Source organism: Suncus etruscus, chromosome 15, assembly GCF_024139225.1.
Source record: "Suncus etruscus isolate mSunEtr1 chromosome 15, mSunEtr1.pri.cur, whole genome shotgun sequence".
In the NCBI taxonomy this organism is placed as follows: Eukaryota; Metazoa; Chordata; class Mammalia; order Eulipotyphla; family Soricidae; genus Suncus; species Suncus etruscus.
Genome location: NC_064862.1, coordinates 58160776 through 58178889, shown reverse-complemented (window position 1 = coordinate 58178889; position 18114 = coordinate 58160776). Strand labels below are relative to the sequence as shown.

General features: G+C 44.4%; 1 protein-coding gene and 1 non-coding gene across 2 annotated transcripts in view; one reads left to right on the top strand and one right to left on the bottom strand.

The window, feature by feature from the left end:
* TNRC6A (trinucleotide repeat containing adaptor 6A) overlaps positions 1 to 18114 on the bottom strand; it is a 189193-nt gene that overhangs the window by 153303 nt on the left and 17776 nt on the right. Inside the window, exon 2 of the mRNA XM_049789071.1 lies at positions 8982 to 9107. Within this exon, the coding sequence (XP_049645028.1) occupies positions 8982 to 9061 (80 nt within the window). The 5' untranslated portion in view covers positions 9062 to 9107. The remainder of the gene's footprint in view (positions 1 to 8981; positions 9108 to 18114) is intronic.
* Positions 17449 to 17552, top strand: LOC126031788 (U6 spliceosomal RNA). Its single transcript, XR_007503617.1, has one exon. It is a non-coding gene; the product is annotated as a U6 spliceosomal RNA (small nuclear RNA).

Here is an 18114-nt window from a genome sequence, read left to right as displayed (position 1 = left end):
TTTGATGTGTTTGTTTTTCGGACCACACTTACAGTGCTCTGTGCTAGTCACTCCTGGTGGGGCTCAGGGGATGTTATGGGGTAGCAAAGATTGATCTCAGGTCAGCCACATACCGAGTCCTGTCCACTTTACTATCTCTCCAGAACTTTGTTTTGTTTTTCTGAGGGCCACATCTGGTAGTTCTGAAGAAATGCTTTTGGCATGATGCTGGGGGCTAACCCTTCATCTCCTGCATGTAAAACCTGCCTTCCAACACTCCACACTTTCTTCAACACTAGAGAACAGATGGGTTGCTTTTCATTTGGGAGGGGGACACACCCTGAAGTGCTTAGGGGCTCCTCCTTGTTCAATGCCCAGGGGTTGCTCCTGTTGCTCTTGTTGGTGCTGAGTCTGGGATGAAACCTGGGTTTCCCACATGCCAAGCTGCATGCCAGCCCTTGAAGCATCAAGAAATAGATTGTCAAGAAGTAAAGACCCAAAGGAGAAGAAAAAAGACAAGACAGGAACGAGGGGGTAGCTGGGAAATATTGAGGTCAGCAGGTTAGATGCCAACTGGGATTGTGGTTTGGAGGCTTTGAATGCCATAGATGTGGATACAGTGGATGTGATCCAACTTTGGGGGTGGTGATCCCCAGAAATGGATTCTGATCATTATTTGGCATTTCCCACTTCCAGCTCACAGAAAGGTTGCTCTGTAATTTGTATATCTTCTTTTAGGAAGAATTGTTTTTGACACATGTATTAAATATTACAACTACACAAGGGCACTTATTTAGCCACCATATAATCTGAATTGTAATTAATTCTATTTAATTGGTGTCTTTGTTCATCTTTCCACTCCTAGCTAGACTTCCCCTTACTGAAGTTCTTTTTTTTTCCCCCTAAGTTAATTTTAATTACACGAGTAATACATGAATGCACATCCTCCGTATCCAATCCAAATTACTAGAATTCTCTCTTTCCTTTGGCATAATAGAGGATGTGCCAGCCCCTAACCTAATCTACCCAATGAATTTTAGAAGTCAGTATTCAGAACTTTACATTATATCATAAAGTCTTCTCTTTCCACCCTCCCCACCTAGAAATATATTTCAAGATCTAATCATGTATCTGCGTTAGGACTGGGGAGATGTACAATGGGTAGGGCACTTGTTTTGCACATAGTCACCTCCTGTTTTATCCCTAGCATCTCAGATATTCCCCTGAGTCCTGCCAGGAATGATCCCTAAGCAAGAGTACGTTCTGAGGACCACTGGGTGTGGCTCCTCAAACAAGAAACCCCCCCACCATGCATTTATTTTAAACTCTGATATGGGACAGAAGAGTTCAGAGGCACACCCCTCACATGCATGGACCCTCGTCCACATGCATAGTTCCAGTGTATTGCTGCGTGCTGTTCTAAAGGCCCCTCAGCACTGCTTGGGGGTGGGTGGGTCCTCCCAAAACATGGCTTAACATGCCTTTGAATGAAAATACGAAAATATTTTTTGGCCAGATCCAAGAGATGAAGATGAAGTTTAACCTAGAGGGTAGACTGGACCTGTGAACAGATTCCTCCTGCCTCCTGGTTTGAGTCCACAATTCCTTTGCCAAAGTCGTGGAAATTCTTTTTGGGTGGGTCATACCCGGCAGTGCTCAGGGGTTACTCCTGTCTCTATGCTCAGAAATCACTCTTGGCAGGCATGGCGGACCATATGGGATGCCGGATTTGAACCACCATCTGTCCTGGATCAGCTGTGTGCAAAGCAGACGCCCCACCGCTATGCTATCTCTCTGGCCCCCAAAGTTATGAATTTTGGGGAGTTACTGCCACATCAGATTCCTAGAAGTGTTATCTGTACAGTAGCCACTATTCTGTGTAGCTCCTGATCACTTGAAAGATGGTGAATGTGGGCCTGGAGAGATAGCACAGCGGTGTTTGCCTTGCAAGCAGCCAATCCAGGACCTAAGGTGGTTGGTTTGAATCCCGGTGTCCCATATGGTCCCCCGTGCCTGCCAGGAGCTATTTCTGAGCAGACAGTCAGGAGTAACCCCTGAGCACCGCTGGGTGTGACCCCCCCCCAAAAAAAAAAAGAAAGGTGGTGAATGTGAATGGAAACTAAATTTTGGGCGTATTGAATTTGTAAAATTTCAGAAGCAAATCTGAGGGCACAGAGAGGTCTCAAAGAGCTGGATCTTATGCTTTGCCTATGGGTGATCTGAGTTTAATCCCTGGCACCACATGGTCTCCTGAACAATGAATGTACTGGGAGTATAAAGAACTATGGGTATGACCCTAAGGCCTAAGACAAAACAAATAATGAATCAGAATAAGGCAGGGTTTTTTCTTGTTGAATTCATTTTTGTTTAGATGTAACAAATAAAGACACTATAAAAATTAATTGCACCAGGAGCCAGAGTGATAGTACTGTGAGGAGGGCATTTGCCTTGCACATGGCAGACTCAGGAATCAATCCCCAACATCCCATATAGTCCCTGCATACACCCAGGAATGATTCCTGAGTGCAGAGTCAGAAACCATGAACACCTCCCAAAATTTTTGATTTAAAATATTAATTAAAATATTAATAATAAATATTGTGAGCTCCTCGGGCATATGCTGGACACCTATTATACAGTCCCTATTACAGGCACCTTTCATGCAAACACATCATTTTTGGTATGAATGAATGGTCCATTGGAATGTCATCCACTTACTGCCTGCCCCACCTCATTTATTGTCAACCCAGGACTTAAGTCTTGTACACAGATAGAATGAGTTACATGAAAGCTTTGCAAATCACAGATAGTACTTAAATTAAAATACAGATTATTTCAATTATAATATAATGCAATTCTTCTTTGACCTCAGAACCCAATTGGAAATGTGAAATGGTGGTACATAATTCCCAGGGAATCAAATGGAAATGCAGAAGCTAGTGCAGGGTGGTCTGAAGAGCAGAAAAGAAAAAACCAAAACCAAACCAAAACAAAACAAAACACAAAGATCATGCTGTGTTGCAATTACAATGTTCAGTAGCAAGAGATAAAGTAGAAAATATGGATATTTTCAGAAAATCCATCATGCATTTCTTTTTTGTTTGTTTGTTTTTTTGGGCCACACAGGCTGCACTCAGGGGTTACTCCTGGCTCTACGTACAGAAATCACTCCTGGAAGGCTTGGGAGACCATATTGGGTGCTGGGGTTACCGAAACCATGCCTGCCCCGGGTCATTCGTAAGCAAAGCCATGTCTTGTAACTCTGACCTCCTCATCATGCATTTTGTAAGACATTTTCTCTCCACTTTATATAGTTTGTTTGTTTGTTTGTTTGTTTTTTGGGCCACATCTGGCAGTGCTCAGGGGTTACTCCTGGCTGTCTGCTCAGAAATAGCTCCTGGCAGGCACGGGGGACCATATGGGACACCGGGATTCGAACCAACCACCTTTGGTCCTGGATCGGCTGCTGTGCTATCTCTCCGGGCCCTCCACTTTATACTTTACATGATCCATTCTCTTCACATTATCAAGAAATAGGGCCAGGGGCCGGAGAGATAGCATGGAGGGTAAGGAGTTTGCCTTTCATGCAGAAGGTCATCGGTTCGAATCCCGGCGTCCCATATGGTCCCCCGAGCCTGCCAGGAGCAATTTCTGAGCGTAGAGCCAGGAGTAACCCCTGAGCGGTGCTGGGTGTGACCCAAAAAAAAAAAAAAAAAAAACCAAAAAAAAAAAAAAGAAATAGGGCCAAATAGATATAATAGAGATTAAATTGCTTGCCTTGCACATGGTTGACCTTGCTTTGATTCCCAGCACCTCATATGATCCCCCCAGGAGTGACCCCAGCACTACCAGGAGTGACCCCTGAGCACAGAGCCAGGAATAAGCCCTGAGCATTGCTGGGTATGGCCCCAAAACAAACAAACAAACAAAAAACTGGATGAAGCCAATGCTAAGAGATCCATTTACACTAAAAAGTGAGTCAAAATCACAAGGAGAAATCTCTTTGCATTTATTCCCAATATTTCTGTTTTAACTTTTTGTCACATTTGGAGATTACTCAGGGTTTCTCCTGGCTCTTCACTCAGGAATTACTTCTGGTAGTGCTGGGGATCGAACTCAGATTGGCTGAGTGAAAGGCAACAGCCCTCCCCACTCTATGGCTCTGGTTCCCCAAGGTAAATGTTTGTGAGAACACACTGGATCCATTTTACAGGAGTATAACATGTAACCAGCGTTGTGCTAAACAATATGAAGAAGCCTTCAAAAAATTAACCTGGGGAGCCAGAAGGGTAGTACAAAAGGTACAGTGTTTGTCTGGCACAAGACTGATCCAGGCTCTGCATTTCACAGAGTCCCCCAAGCCCTACCAGAATTGATCTCTGAACACAGCCAGGAATAAACTCTGAGCACTGCTGGGTGTGGCCCAAAAACTAAAAAAGGGAGGAAGAAAGAAAGGAAAGGAAGAAAGAAAGGAAGGAAGGAAGGAAGGAAGGAAGGAAGGAAGGAAGGAAGGAAGGAAGGAAGGAAGGAAGGAAGGAAGGAAGGAAGGATGGAAGGAAGGAAGGAAGGAAGGAAAGAAGGAAGGAAAGAAGGAAGGAAGGAAGGAAGGAAGGAAGGAAGGAAGGAAGGAAGGAAGGAAGGGAGGGAGGGAGGGAGGGAGGGAGGAAGGAAAGGAGGAAGGAAGGAAGGAAGAAGGAAAAGGAGCTTGGGCTTTGCATATATGTTGAAATTACTGAAACAGAAGTACCTTTGAGCACTACCAAGTATGACCTCAAATCAAGAACCAAAAACAAATAAATACAACCCAGGAAAACATTTTTTGTGTGTGTGCTATTGCTCTGGATCCTGTTTTCTGTTCTTTAGCCCAAACTCTCTTTTATGTCTTAAACTCAGACTCCGGTTTTGTGTTTTGGGTCACCCTGGCTGTTATGTCCAGGGCTTACTCCTGGTTGGTTCTATGCTCAGGGATCACTAACGGATTGATGGAAATGCTGGGGATCAAACACGAGTTGGCTACATAAAAAGCAAGCACTGTACTTGCAGTACTATCTTTCTGGGCCCAGACTAAGGCACTGGTAGCTCATTCAACCCCAGTACGGCTTCGAGAGACAATCTAAAATGTAAGCTCTCCCTTTTGCTACATTTATTCATTTCCTGCCAATCAAAGATTAAACCTTAATACGAAACCTTTAAAAATCTGGAAAATTCACATTTCTTAGATAATGATAAGCCTCCTGGGATATCTGAACTACAAATAAATCAATTTCACTTTGAGGAGGAGAATGTGGCATAGATTGTTTTGAATTTTTTTTACATTTGACAAAGAAGAGTTTTGGATATAAATGAAAAAAAGAATCGTTTCTGTCATGCCAGATGGTGCTCCAGCTCTGTTCCATCAAAAATCTGGATTTATTGGAATTTCAAAACAAGAGGCTGATGTTTTCCTATTGCTTTATTCCACCATATGATATATATTGAAAATATTTGTGCTCATTTTTTAGAAGAAACCTCAGTGGATACATCTGAATGTTGCCAATTACCAGTTTATTCAAACTATTCAGACTAGAAAGCAATCAATATTATAAGTATGTATCTTCACATTTATTGGCTGAGTTTTGGAAGAAATGGACTGATTTCAAATTATATGGTACTGTCAACTCTTAATTCAAGATTTTTTTTTTTGTTTTTTTCGGGCCACACCCGTTTGATGCTCAGGGGTTACTCCTGGCTAAGCACTCAGAAATTGCCCCTGGCTTGGGGGGCCCATATGGGACGCTGGGGGATCGAACCGTGGTCCTTCCTTGGCTAGCGCTTGCAAGGCAGACACCTTACCTCGAGCACCACCTTGACGGCCCCTAATTCAAGATTTTCTTGTTGATGTTGGTTTGGCGGTGCTCAGGGCTTACTCCTGGCTCTGCACTTGAGGGTCACTCCTGCTGGGATCAAGGGACCATATGTGATGATGGGGATCAAACCTAGGTTGGTAACATGGAAAGATAAGTGCCCAGAGCTGTACTATCTCTCTGGTCCCCTAACTATATTTAAAATGACACGGGCATGTGAAGTTTTCTCCTTTATGGGGGGTGGTGGTAGAAGAGCTTCAAAGGCTATTCCCAGATCTCTTTTTAGAAGCTAATCTAGAGGTGCTTGCCATGAATTTTGGGTAATCAAGCCCAGGTTTTTGTTTGCACTCGGCTTTTTGAGCCACCTCTCTGGCCCTGTTATTTTTTTGTTGTTGTTGTTATATTTTTGTTTGGGGGCCACTCCTGGGGATGCTCAGAAGTTACTCCTGGCAGTGCTGGCGGGGGTGGGGGGTGAATGCAAGAGATTCAACTTGGGTCAGCCACACTCAAGGCAAGTGCCCTTTCCACTGTATTATTGCTTTGGCTCCAATTCTATTTTGTTTTGTTTGGCCACACCCAGTGATGTTCAGGGCTTACTCCTGGCTATGCACTCAGAAATCGCTTCTGGCTTGGGGGACCATATGGAATGCTGATGCTGGAAATCGAACCAAGGTCCATCCTGGGTCAACCGCGTGCAAGGAAAATGCCCTACTGCTGTGCTATTGCTCCAGTCCCCAATTCTGTGTTTTTATAACTCTAAAGGTACATACGGTAGAATATTCCTAATATTGAGTAGTGGTATTCAATACATCTAGATTTTACTGAGCCAGAGAAATAGCACAGTGGGTAGAGCATTTGCTTGTACTTGGTCAACTGGGGTTTGATCCCCAGCGTCCCAAATTATCCCATGAGCCTGCCAGGAATAATTTCTGAGGACAGAGCCAGGTATAAGCCCTGAGTGCTCCTGAGCATGCATCTCCTGGAGTCCCATATGGTATCCCAAGCCAGGAGCAATTTCTGAGCACTTAGCTGAGTGTCAATGGGTATGGCCCCCCCCAAAGAAATAGTGAATTAGATAAAAGAGAATATTCAGGCAGGAAATGTAGCCCAGTGGTAGGGTGTGTGTTTCTATATGCAAGTTTTTATTTAGATTTTATTCCTGGCACCCCCCAAAGAAAAATAAATAAAATATGTTAGTATTAATTTTATTTGCTTTTTCCTTATTTTGGGGGGCACACCCAGTAGTGAAAGACTGTCCTTGCCTCTGTGCTCAGGAGTGATGTTGGTTAGCACTGGGGATCAAACCAGAGTCAGTAGAGCACTGACTTTAACCCAGGTGCCATTGCATCAGCCCACTTTTCTCCCCCTAATTTTCATCATCACACCATGATTTTTATGGGGGGGGGTCATACCCGTTTGATGCTCAGCGGTTATTCCTGGCTAAGCGCTCAGAAATTGCCCCTGGCTTGGGGGGACCTAATGGGACGCCGAGGGATCGAAACCACGGTCCTTCCTTGGCTAGCACTTGCAAGGCAGACACCTTACCTCTAGCGCCATCTCGCCGGCCCCATCACACCATGATTTACCTAGTTTTTCATAATAGTCATTTCACACATTCAATGTTCCAACACCAATCCTACCACCAGTGGGGCCTTCCCTCCATCAGTGTCCCCGATCTCCCACCCACTATCCCAGCCTGCCCCCTTGCAGACACAAACAAATTTGCTTCATAGTGTCTGTTGCAACCCCAAGGCAAATGGAATGTTCCAAACTGAGATCAACAAGGGTCCATTTGAAATGATTGTTTGGTCTCTCCCTGGTGTTACTAAAGTCCATGTCTGCGGATTTGCTGGCCTGTGTTTGGTGCTAGCTGAGCCTTCTGTGTTGCTCTTTAGGCTCCCTGAGCTTCTACCTATTTTAAGGGGCTCAAATATTTTAAAGGACACACGTGGCTGACATTATCATTCTATTGAGTCACACTGATTTGGAAACCCTGGCATGAGCACCAGAACTCAAGAATTATCCTCTATGATTAAGCCTGACACAAGGGTAGCTGAGGTCACTTGCCTGCTCCCTGAGACATCCACTTGGGAGAGAAAGGTCCCAGGGGAGAGTGAGTACCCTGGGCAGAGGAATCCAAAGCAGGCTCCTGGAGCAAGGAAGTGCAAACACAGCAGAAGTCTTGTTGAAAAATTGAAAATTCAACCCATTCTAGTGTTGGACCCCAATGATGGGTCCAGATTCTTTTATTTCCCAAAGCAATACTGATGCGGTAGATGATGAGGAATCTGACAGAATGTTCATTTATAGCTGATCCACCCACAGAGAAAAATAGAGAAACAAATGAAGATAGTCTGAAGGGTTAGGGGAACCCCCAAGAGAGAAAGGTAGAAACTTTGAGGAAGTAGGAATGAAGAACACCGGGCAGATAAAGGTGGGAAATCACAGAAGCAAAAAAGGCACAATGGGATGCAGTGAGGGTTTTCACACCTGTTCGATTAGAGTCCGGCTAGGAATGGGGCCCTGAGCTCTCTGGTGACTCTCTGGATTAATACAAAAGAGCACAAAGGACTCCGGGCATTAGGTATTAGAAGACACTGGGAGCTCTGCAGGCCTGGAAAGGAATCTAGGAAGGAAGCAGAAGCTAACCTCCTCCCAATTCCTGCCACCCTTTGCTCTCTCTCTCTCTCTCTCTTCTTCGATTTTTTCCCAACAGATTCACTTGTTGGGTGACATATGAGTGGAGTGCCAGGGTGAGGCCAGGATCTTTGTTTCCTGTACAAGAGACACTCAAAGTGCCTGGAGTACTGCCAGGACAAAGAAGGTGCTCAATAAATAACCATGGAACCAATAACAAAAGAAACCACCTCAGACACTGTTAAGGGTCTCATACTCAATAGTAGTCATGAGTTCCCTACATTTTCATATAACATGCAAGATCTGGGGCTCAAAAGCTAGTTCAGGAGCTATAGTGCTATCTCTGTGCTGGACTCATGAATGAGTTTCGAACCTCACCCTATTTCTCTCCCCCAGCCTTGACTTCATCCCTGAGCCACATGTCAGAACTCCGAGTTGTGTCTTTTCTGGCTTCCTTAGCTGGACCCCCAGAGAGCCCTGGACTGGCAGGACAGACCCATGATCCCGGGACGGTGATACTACCTGTTCCATTCCTCGGGCAGCGGAATGTCTTGCGAGCCAGGACACCTGGCTTCTAGGCCTGGCTCTGCCACTAGCTGCATGACTTTAGGCAAATCACATCACCTCTCTGGGCCTCAGTTTCCACACCTGAGAAATGAAGGGGTGCATTGTATTAGTGATTCTCTAGTTTTATTCTTTTTCCCCTCCCAGACACAATCCACAAAATACATTTCCCTAGGAGATACTCACCCAAATGTAACTGACTCATTTCTTTTCTTTTTTTTTTTTTGTGGGGGAGGGGAGGGAGTGGGATTGAGGCCACACTTGGCAGTGCTCAGGGGCTATTCTTGGCTCTATGCTAAGAAATTATCCTTGGTGGTGGCAAATTATCCTTGCTAGTGCTCTGGGGGCCATATGCAATGTTACGAATAGAATTGCTGATGATTACATTGCTAGGCAAGCACCTTAACCCAATACTAGCTCTCCTGTCCACAACAGACTAATCCCCCCCTTTCTAGGTCTCCTCTCTTTGAATGTATTTGCTATTTAAATTTTAAAAATAAACTGCAAACTTAGTCTTTTAGTGACTCTAGTGTTCTGTTTATCAACTATTTAATGACCAATCTGAAGAATGAATTAAGAGTGGGAGAAAGAAGAAAAGAACACAAGATAGAATCCAGGGGACCAGAGATAGTACAATGGGTAGGACATTTACCTTGTATGTAGTGGGCCTAGATTCAATCCCCAGCATCCCATATGGTTCCCTGAGCGCTGCCAGGAGTAATTGCTGGGTGCAGAGCCAGAACTAACCCCTGAGCATTAGTAGGTGTGGCCCAAAGCAAAAAACACTTGTTGGAGAAAACTTGCCTAGAACAGATCTCTAGAACTGCTTCCTCCTTCCAGATCTGTGAGGGAATCTGATTTTGCAGCTGTCATCATCTATACTGGCTCATGGACCCCAGTAACCTGCAGAATTTGACACAATCCAAGCAGGTTTGACTGCTTGATTCGTGCAGAAAGATTGGTAGCTGCCAAGCTGGGTATTGCTTGGAGCTGGACCAGCCTCAGATTGTGGAAGGCATCTGTCTTCACCCACCACTCTCTACCTCGTTTTTCCTACCAACTCCCTAACCTTCCATCCTCTTCCAAATACATTCTACCACCTGGATTCAGAAACAACATTGAGGACCAGGAATCAGTGCAGCAACAGAGCACTTACTTTACATGTGGGAAGCCTTGGGTGCAATCACTGATACTGCATAGACAAAAAAAAAAAAAAAATCAAAGCAAACTTTTAGGGCTGGAGAAGTGGAAGCAATGGTAAGGTGGGTACTTTATTTGTCTTGTGTGCAGCTAACCTGGGCTCAACCCTTGGCTCCACATATGGTCCTCCAAGCCCCCCAGGAGTGATACCTGAGCGCAGAGCAGGAGTAACCCCTGAGCACTGGCATGTATGCCCCTCCCAATAGTAATTTTAGGGTTGAAAATGAGCTTAAGCAGCAGTAGAGTGAAGATCTGAGAAGACCAGAATTTCCATCCCCAGCACCGTATGTGCTGACCCCTGGTGGCCTCAGAACATTGCAAGGCACCGGGCATGCGTCTTGGGGCGGGTTGTTGCCCCGTGTGTCCTGGGATGCCCCAGCACCACTGAGCATAGTGGAAAACAGAAGGCCCCAGGATCCCCAGGGCTCTCTGCAGATACACACCCCAACTCAGACCATCAGCCCAGCTCAGCGCTGGTTCAATCACACTGGACGCACACGCAGTACGCCTCACTGCTTCTGCTTCTGCGAAATATTTCAGAGGCTTCCAGGTACGAGTCATCCGCATGCTTGTCTGAACCCTCTTTTAACAACCCTCTCTACTTCCCCGTTCTCCCCTTCATATCCCCAACAGCCCCCGTGCCTGCCTTGCATGCAGCCAACCCAGGTTGGATCCCGGGTACCCTATATGGTTTTCTAAGCCAGGGGTGATCCCTGAGTGTAAAGCCAGGAGTAACCCCAGAGAACCTCTGATTGTGACTCCCCAAAACCAAACCAAATGAAAAACAAAACAAGAGAACCGAAATAACAAGAACAGCTGAGCTGGGGATTGTCTCCAATGCCATTTAGCAAGAGAAGTTGATGTTAAAAAAAGAAAAGAAAAGTTCATGTGAGGCCCCATGACATCTATCCTCCTGACCATAAACATCCATGTGGAAAGTTGACACACAGTAAACACGTCACATATATGAAAGCTGAAAACTGAAAAAAGTCTGGCAACAGCTATCAGTAGGAATATTGGTTGGGATATGGAGAAATCAAATATGAATGTCCCTGCTCTCTCTGCTTTCGCATCATTTGAATTCTTATTGACGAGTGTCCTTGACTGATAATTCAAACATACCCTCCAGAATGAGGCAGAATGTATCCTACTATGGTCCACACAAGACAAAACAAAACAACAACAACAACAAAACCCCCACTGCTTTTTATTTATAAGTCAATAATAAACATATCACAATGCCCTATGGCATTTGGTTAAAAAAAAATCACAAATGTAATAGGCCAGTCATTGACTGCCTGGCAAAGCAAAGGTTTTCACAGATTCTTTGAAGGAAGGAGGGAATAATAGGCTCAATTATCTCAGTAGGCCAAATAAGAAAACAACCATCATGTGTTTAATAAATGCTGAAAAAATAATTTTCAAAGAATTCCACCTTCATTCCTGTTGAAAACCCTTGGCATGCCTTAAAGATGGTTTCTTATGTATGCCCACTGCAGACGCTGCAATCTGGCCTCTCTGGCACCATGCCATCAAAACTGCTTTCCCCAAGGCCTTCAATGCCCTACATCCTGCCAAATCCAATGCACTTGGAAAGGGACCAATAAATATGTAATGAATTAAGAAATGAATGATAAAAGAACCTCAGATCTACCGTCAACATCATCCTCAACAATAAAACACCAGAGCTCGCTCTCTCTCTCTTTAAAGTCAGAAAGAAAACCAAGATGGAGGAGACCACTCCTATTTGATATTTTTTTGAAAGCTTAAGGTAAAAAAAAAAACAAACACACAACAAAACTGAGCAAACACACACACACACACACACACACAATGGTGATAAAATAAGATAATAGCAACTGCAAATAAGAAGACAAAAATGATTTGTCTTGGCAGGAAACCTAGGAGAAAAGCACACAAAAGCTATCAGAAATAAAAAGAGGGTTCTGGAAGTTTACAAAATAAATATGCAAAGAGCAGTTGTTTCCCCACCCCCACCCCCAACAAATACCAGCAAGCAAAATGTCCATGGAATAATAATAGATGATGAGACAACTGAGGAAAAGACAAAGAAGACCTGGAACCACGGAAAACCAGAGAATGCCCCAGGAGAAAGATATCAACAGTGGTATTGCAAATGATGAAGAAAATGCTTCCTGAAGAAACTTTTTTTTCTCCCAGTTGGCTAAATGTGAAACCTAAATGATCAAAGTCTGTGGGTTTTATATTAAATTTTAAATGGACAGGCACAGGCTTTCTATCTCTCATGAACAGATTGGGGATAGCTTATCTGAGGAAGGACCAAGGATATTAGAAGTGGGGCGAAGGGCAGAGATAATGTAGTGGTAGGACACACCTGCCTTGCAATTGCTTTGCTTCACATAGGAGCATCAGAGCCTGGCCAGAAGTGATCCTTGAGCACTACAGAGTGTGGCCCAAAACAGAGAAATTATAGAAGTAAAGGTAACTGATGCTGGCTCATCCAGGAAATCACACCCAGATCTCCTATTGTGGTCTGTAATTTCTAACCTAAGATCCTACATGTGAAACATCAGTCCATTGGTGAAAATTCTGTGGCCACTAGGAATGTGGCTTGCTAATCGCAGAGTATTGAGTGGGATCCCTGCAGTAATCGTACATTCGTGTTAAGGGCCCTGTGTTGTTCTTTATTTTTTTAATTTTGGTTTTTGGACCATGCCTGGTGGTGCTCAGATGTTACTCCTGGCTCTGTACTCAGGAATCATTCCTGGTGTAATCAGGGAACCATATGGGATGCTGGGAATCAAGCCTGAGTCAACTGCATGCAAGGTAAACATCTTAACCATTATATTATTGTGGAAAAAAGGAAGGAAGGAAGGAAGGAAGGAAGGAAGGACGGAAGGAAGGAAGGAAGGAAGGAAGGAAGGAAGGAAGGGAGGGAGGGAGGGAGGGAGGGAGGAAGGGAGGAAGGGAGGGAGGGAGGAAGGGAGGGAGGAAGGAAGGGAGGGAGGAAGGAAGGGAGAGAGTGGAAGGTAGAAGGGGAGGGATGAAAAGGAAGGAATGAAGAAAAGAAGGGAGGAAGGGAGAGAGGGAGGAAGAAGATGGGAAGGAGAGGAGAAGAAGAAGAAGAAGAAGAAGAAGAAGAAGAAGAAGAAGAAGAAGAAGAAGAAGAAGAAGAAGAAGAAGAAGAAGAAGAAAGGGAGAAAAGAAGGAAGGAGGGAAGTAGGGAAGTAGGGAAGAAGAGAGGAAAACTTTTTAATAATGGGGTAGGAGGAGGGACAAACTGCCAAGCTTGGTCCTATTTGTGCTGCTCTGAGAGCACTTGAGTTTACTGTTGTGGCCATGAAGGAGAAGGAAAAGTTCATAAGGATGGAGGGTGGTTTGAGTGTGAGGGCAGAGTCCTTAAGCAGTGGATGAGATGGGGAGGCCTGGCTGGGGCAGGTCAACCTTCCAGCATGGGCTGGGAGATGCTCAAAGAGCTGGAGTGCTCATGGGCATCACAGGGATCCCAGAGCAAGGTCAGTAGTGGCCCCAGAACAAACAAACAATTATCCAAGGGCAAACAAATAAGAAAGGCACAGTGTTCATTGATAGCTCTGTGGGGGTGAGGGCAGTAAAAATCCTGTTTTCTAATTGCTTCTAATATTCACAATTAGTGATGTTTCACAGGTATATAGTGATTACAGAGATCACTGAGAGAAGACCCAAGTTGTCCCAATTATCTGGGACACTTAAAAATGGATAAGATGGTTAATATCATGTTACATGCATTTGCCACAATTAAAAATAACTTTAAGGGGACTGGTGCAACAGTTCAGTGAGGAGAGTGCTTGTCTTGCATGCAGTCAAACAAGGTTCCATCCCCAACATCCCATATGGTCCCTCAAGCATTGTGAGGTATAATTCCTGAGTACAGAGCTGTGAGTAACCACTAAGCATTGCAAAGTGTGGTCCCTAAACCAAAACAATGATGATGATGATGATGATGATGATGATGATGATGATGATGAAGAAGAATGAGGAGGAGGAAGAAGAGGAGGGGGGAGGAGGAGGAGGATGGTGTGTATATCAGGAAAAACCCTGGCCTTGCATGTATCTAACCAAGATTCAATCAATCCTCAACATCACATATGGCCCCTCAAGCCCCACCAGATGTATCCCTGACTGTAATAAGCCAGTAATAAGCCTTGAGCACCAACAGGTGTGGCCCTAAAACCAAAAAATAAATAAAAATAACATTAAATTGGCTGCAGAGATGACTGACGAGCTGAAGCACATGCTTTTCATGCTGGAGCCCTGCATTTGATCATCAGTAGCACACAATCCCCTCCCAAAGATCATCGGGAGACCCTAGAACACTGAGCTGGAAATAGACCCTGAGCAGCTAGGAATAGACCCTGAGCACCCTGTGCCTCCCAATTAAAGAAAAAAGTAAAATAATATTTAAAATAAGGAAAGACTAATTAAGTGATTACTCATGCCCCCTTCCAGGAAGAAAAAGAAAAAAAAAAAACAACTGGTAAAACAGCAGAGTAGATGCATTTGAAAACATGATATTGGGGTCGGAGAGATAGCATGGAGATAAGGCGTTTGCCTTTCATGCAGAAGGGTGGTGGTTCGAACCCCGGCATCCCATATGGTCCCCTGAGCATGCCAGGAGCAATTTCTGAGCGCAGAGCCAAGAGTAACCCCTGAGCACTGCCAGGTGTGACCCCCTTCAAAAAAACAAAAACAAAAACAAAAAAACAAGAAAGAGAAAGAAGGAAGGAAGGAAGGAAGGAAGGAAGGAAGGAAGGAAGGAAGGAGGGAGGGAGGGAGGGAGGGAGGGAGGGAGGGAGGGAGGGAGGGAGGGAGAGAGAGAGAGAGAGAGAGAGAGAGAGAGAGAGAGAGAAAGAAAGAAAGAAAGAAAGAAAGAAAAGAAAAGGAAAGAAAGAAAGAAAAGAAAGAAAGAAAGAAAGAAAGAAAGAAAGAAAGAAAGAAAGAAACAAAGAAAGAAAGAAAGAAAGAAAAAGAAAGAAAGAAAGAAAGAAAAAGAAAGAAAACATGATATTACGGAGTAGTACTAGGGAGCTGAGTGCTTTATGGACACAAAAATAAAGCAAATCAGCCAAAGAGATAGCATGGAGGTAAGGCCTTTCATGTAGAAGGTCATTGGTTCGAATTCCGGCATCCCATATGGTCCCCCGAGCCTGACAGGAGCGATTTCTGAGCCTGGAGCCAGGAGTAACCTCTGAGTGCTGCTGGGTGTGACCCAAAAACTAAAAAAATAAAATTAAATAAATAAATAAATAAATAAAGCAAATTAATCAGTATAATTGATTTTTTTCTCTTGCCACTTTATGTTGCCTGGGTACAAATAGGAAAAAGTGGCAGAAGGATGGGATTAAAGCATTTGATTGAAACAGGATTTGAGATTTATTTTATTTTATTTATTTTGGTTTTTGGGTCACACCTAGCGGCACTCAGGGGTTACTCTGGCTCTTCACTCATAAATCACTCCTGGCAGGCACAGGGGACCATATGGGATGCAGGGATTCAAACAACCGTTTGTCCTGGATAGGCTGTGTGCAAGGCAAATGCCCTACCGCTGTACTATCTCTCCGGCCCCACAAGATTTGAGATTTAAAAAAATTTAAGGGTCCCCTCAAAAATATTCAGAGCCAAGGGTCAGAGAGATAGACAGCGATAGGGCAACTGCTTTGCAAGCAATTCTAGGATGGACCTGGTATTGATTCTCGGCATCTCTTATGGTCCCCCAAGCCTGCCAGGAGCGATTTCTGAGAATAGAGCTTGAAGTAACCCCTGGGCACCTCTGGGTGTGGCCCCCAAACCAAAACCAACCAACCAAACAAAAAATATTCAGAGCCAGAGAGATATTACAAAGGAAAAAGCTTTGCAGATGGCCTTGCACATGCCCAACTGGGGTTTATTCCCCACAATCGCACGGTTTCCAGGAGTGAATTAGGGTCACCAGGATTAGGAGTAAGCTCTAAACACCAATGGGAATGGTCCAAAAACTAAACACACACACACACACACACACATACACACACACACATACACACTCTTAAGAATTTGATTGTCGGGGCCGGGAAGGTGGCACTAGAAGTAAGGAGTCTGCCTTGCAAGCGCTAGCATAGGACGGACAGCGGTTCAATCTCCCGGCGTCCCATATGGTCCCCCCAAGCCAGGGGCGATTTCTGAACGCATAGCCAGGAGTAACCCCCCAAGCCTACCAGGAGCTATTTCTGAGCAGATAGTCAGGAAACCAAAAAAAAAAAAAAAAAAAAGAGAGAGAGAGAGAGAATCAAATTTGCAATTGTGATTTAAAACGTTGGGGGCAGGGGATGGAGCAGTGGCGCAAGTGGTAAGGCGTCTGCCTTGCCTGCACTAGCTTTGTATGGACTGCAGTTTGATCCCCCGGCGTCCCATACAGTCCCCCAAGCAAGGAGCAATTTCTGAGTGCATAGCAAGGAATAACCCCTGAGCATCACCGAGTGTGGCCCAAAAACAAAACAAAACAAAACGTTGAGGGCAGGAGAGATGGTATAGACTAGAGGGTAGAGCACTTGCATGTGCACAGCTGACCTGGGTTCAGTCCATGGCATCTCATACAGTCTAACAAGCACCTCCAGGAGTGATTCCTGAGTACAGAGCCAGGAGTAATTCTTTTTTTTTTTTTTTTTTTTTTGGTTTTTGGGCCACACCCGGTGACGCTCAGGGGTTACTCCTGGCTATGCGCTCAGAAGTTGCTCCTGGCTTGGGGGACCATATGGGACACCGGGGGATCGAACCGCGGTCCGTCCAAGGCTAGCGCAGGGAAGGCAGGCACCTTACCTTTAGCGCCACCGCCCGGCCCCCAGGAGTAATTCTTGAGCATCACTGGACATGGTCAAAGAAACAAGTTGGTGGGGGAGGGGGGTTCCAGGTTGGGAAAATATTATGAAGCAAGTTTGTGAAAGATGCTAAGTATGTAGGAGAATCAACTCTCTTCAATTTTAAACTAGTTTAACATTGACATTAAAAAATAAAAATTAGGGCCCGGAGAGATAGCACAGCGGTGTTTGCCTTGCAAGCAGCTGATCCAGGACCAAAGGTGGTTGGTTCAAATCCCAGTGTCCCATATGGTCCCCCGTGCCTGCCAGGAGCTATTTCTGAGCAGACAGCCAGGAGCAACCCCTGAGCACCGTCGGGTGTGGCCCAAAAACCAAAAAATAAATAAATAAATAAATAAAATAAAAATTAGGTGCTTGCTTCAGCAGCACATATACTAAAATTGGAATAATACAGAGAAGATTAGCATGATCCCTGCCAAGTATGACGCAAATTCGTGAAGCGTTCCACATGTTTTAAAAAATAAAAATAAAAATTAGCCATTAACATTAGAGAAGATAATTTAGATGTATAATAATATCATCTGTGTAACTGTCTATATATTAGAAACATAGGGAAAACTAGGCTTTTAGATGTACAACTTAAAAAAGTTGAGCATTAGGGGCCAAAGCGGTGGCGCAAGCAGTAGGGCATTTGCCTTGGATGCGCTAACCTAGGATGACCCATGGTTCGATCCCCCAGCGTCCCATATGATCCTCCAAGCCCAGAGAAATTTCTGGGCGTATAGTCAGAAGTAACCCCTGAGCATCACATGGGGTGACCCAAAAAGCAAAAAAAGTTGAGCATTAAAGTACAAGTAATGGTAAGTGTCTTCTGTGCTGGAAGAGCCAATTACACTTAACTATAGCTGTTCCCTGCAAAAGAACTACCAAAGCAGTCCCATTATTCTATTTTCTCAGCACTCTGTCTACATCTCACATCTCCCTAAAATTCCACTAAAATGACCCGAAACTATGTCTTTATATATTTTGTCTCCAAATCTCCATTGATCTCAATTTTTTTTTTTTTTTTTTTTTTG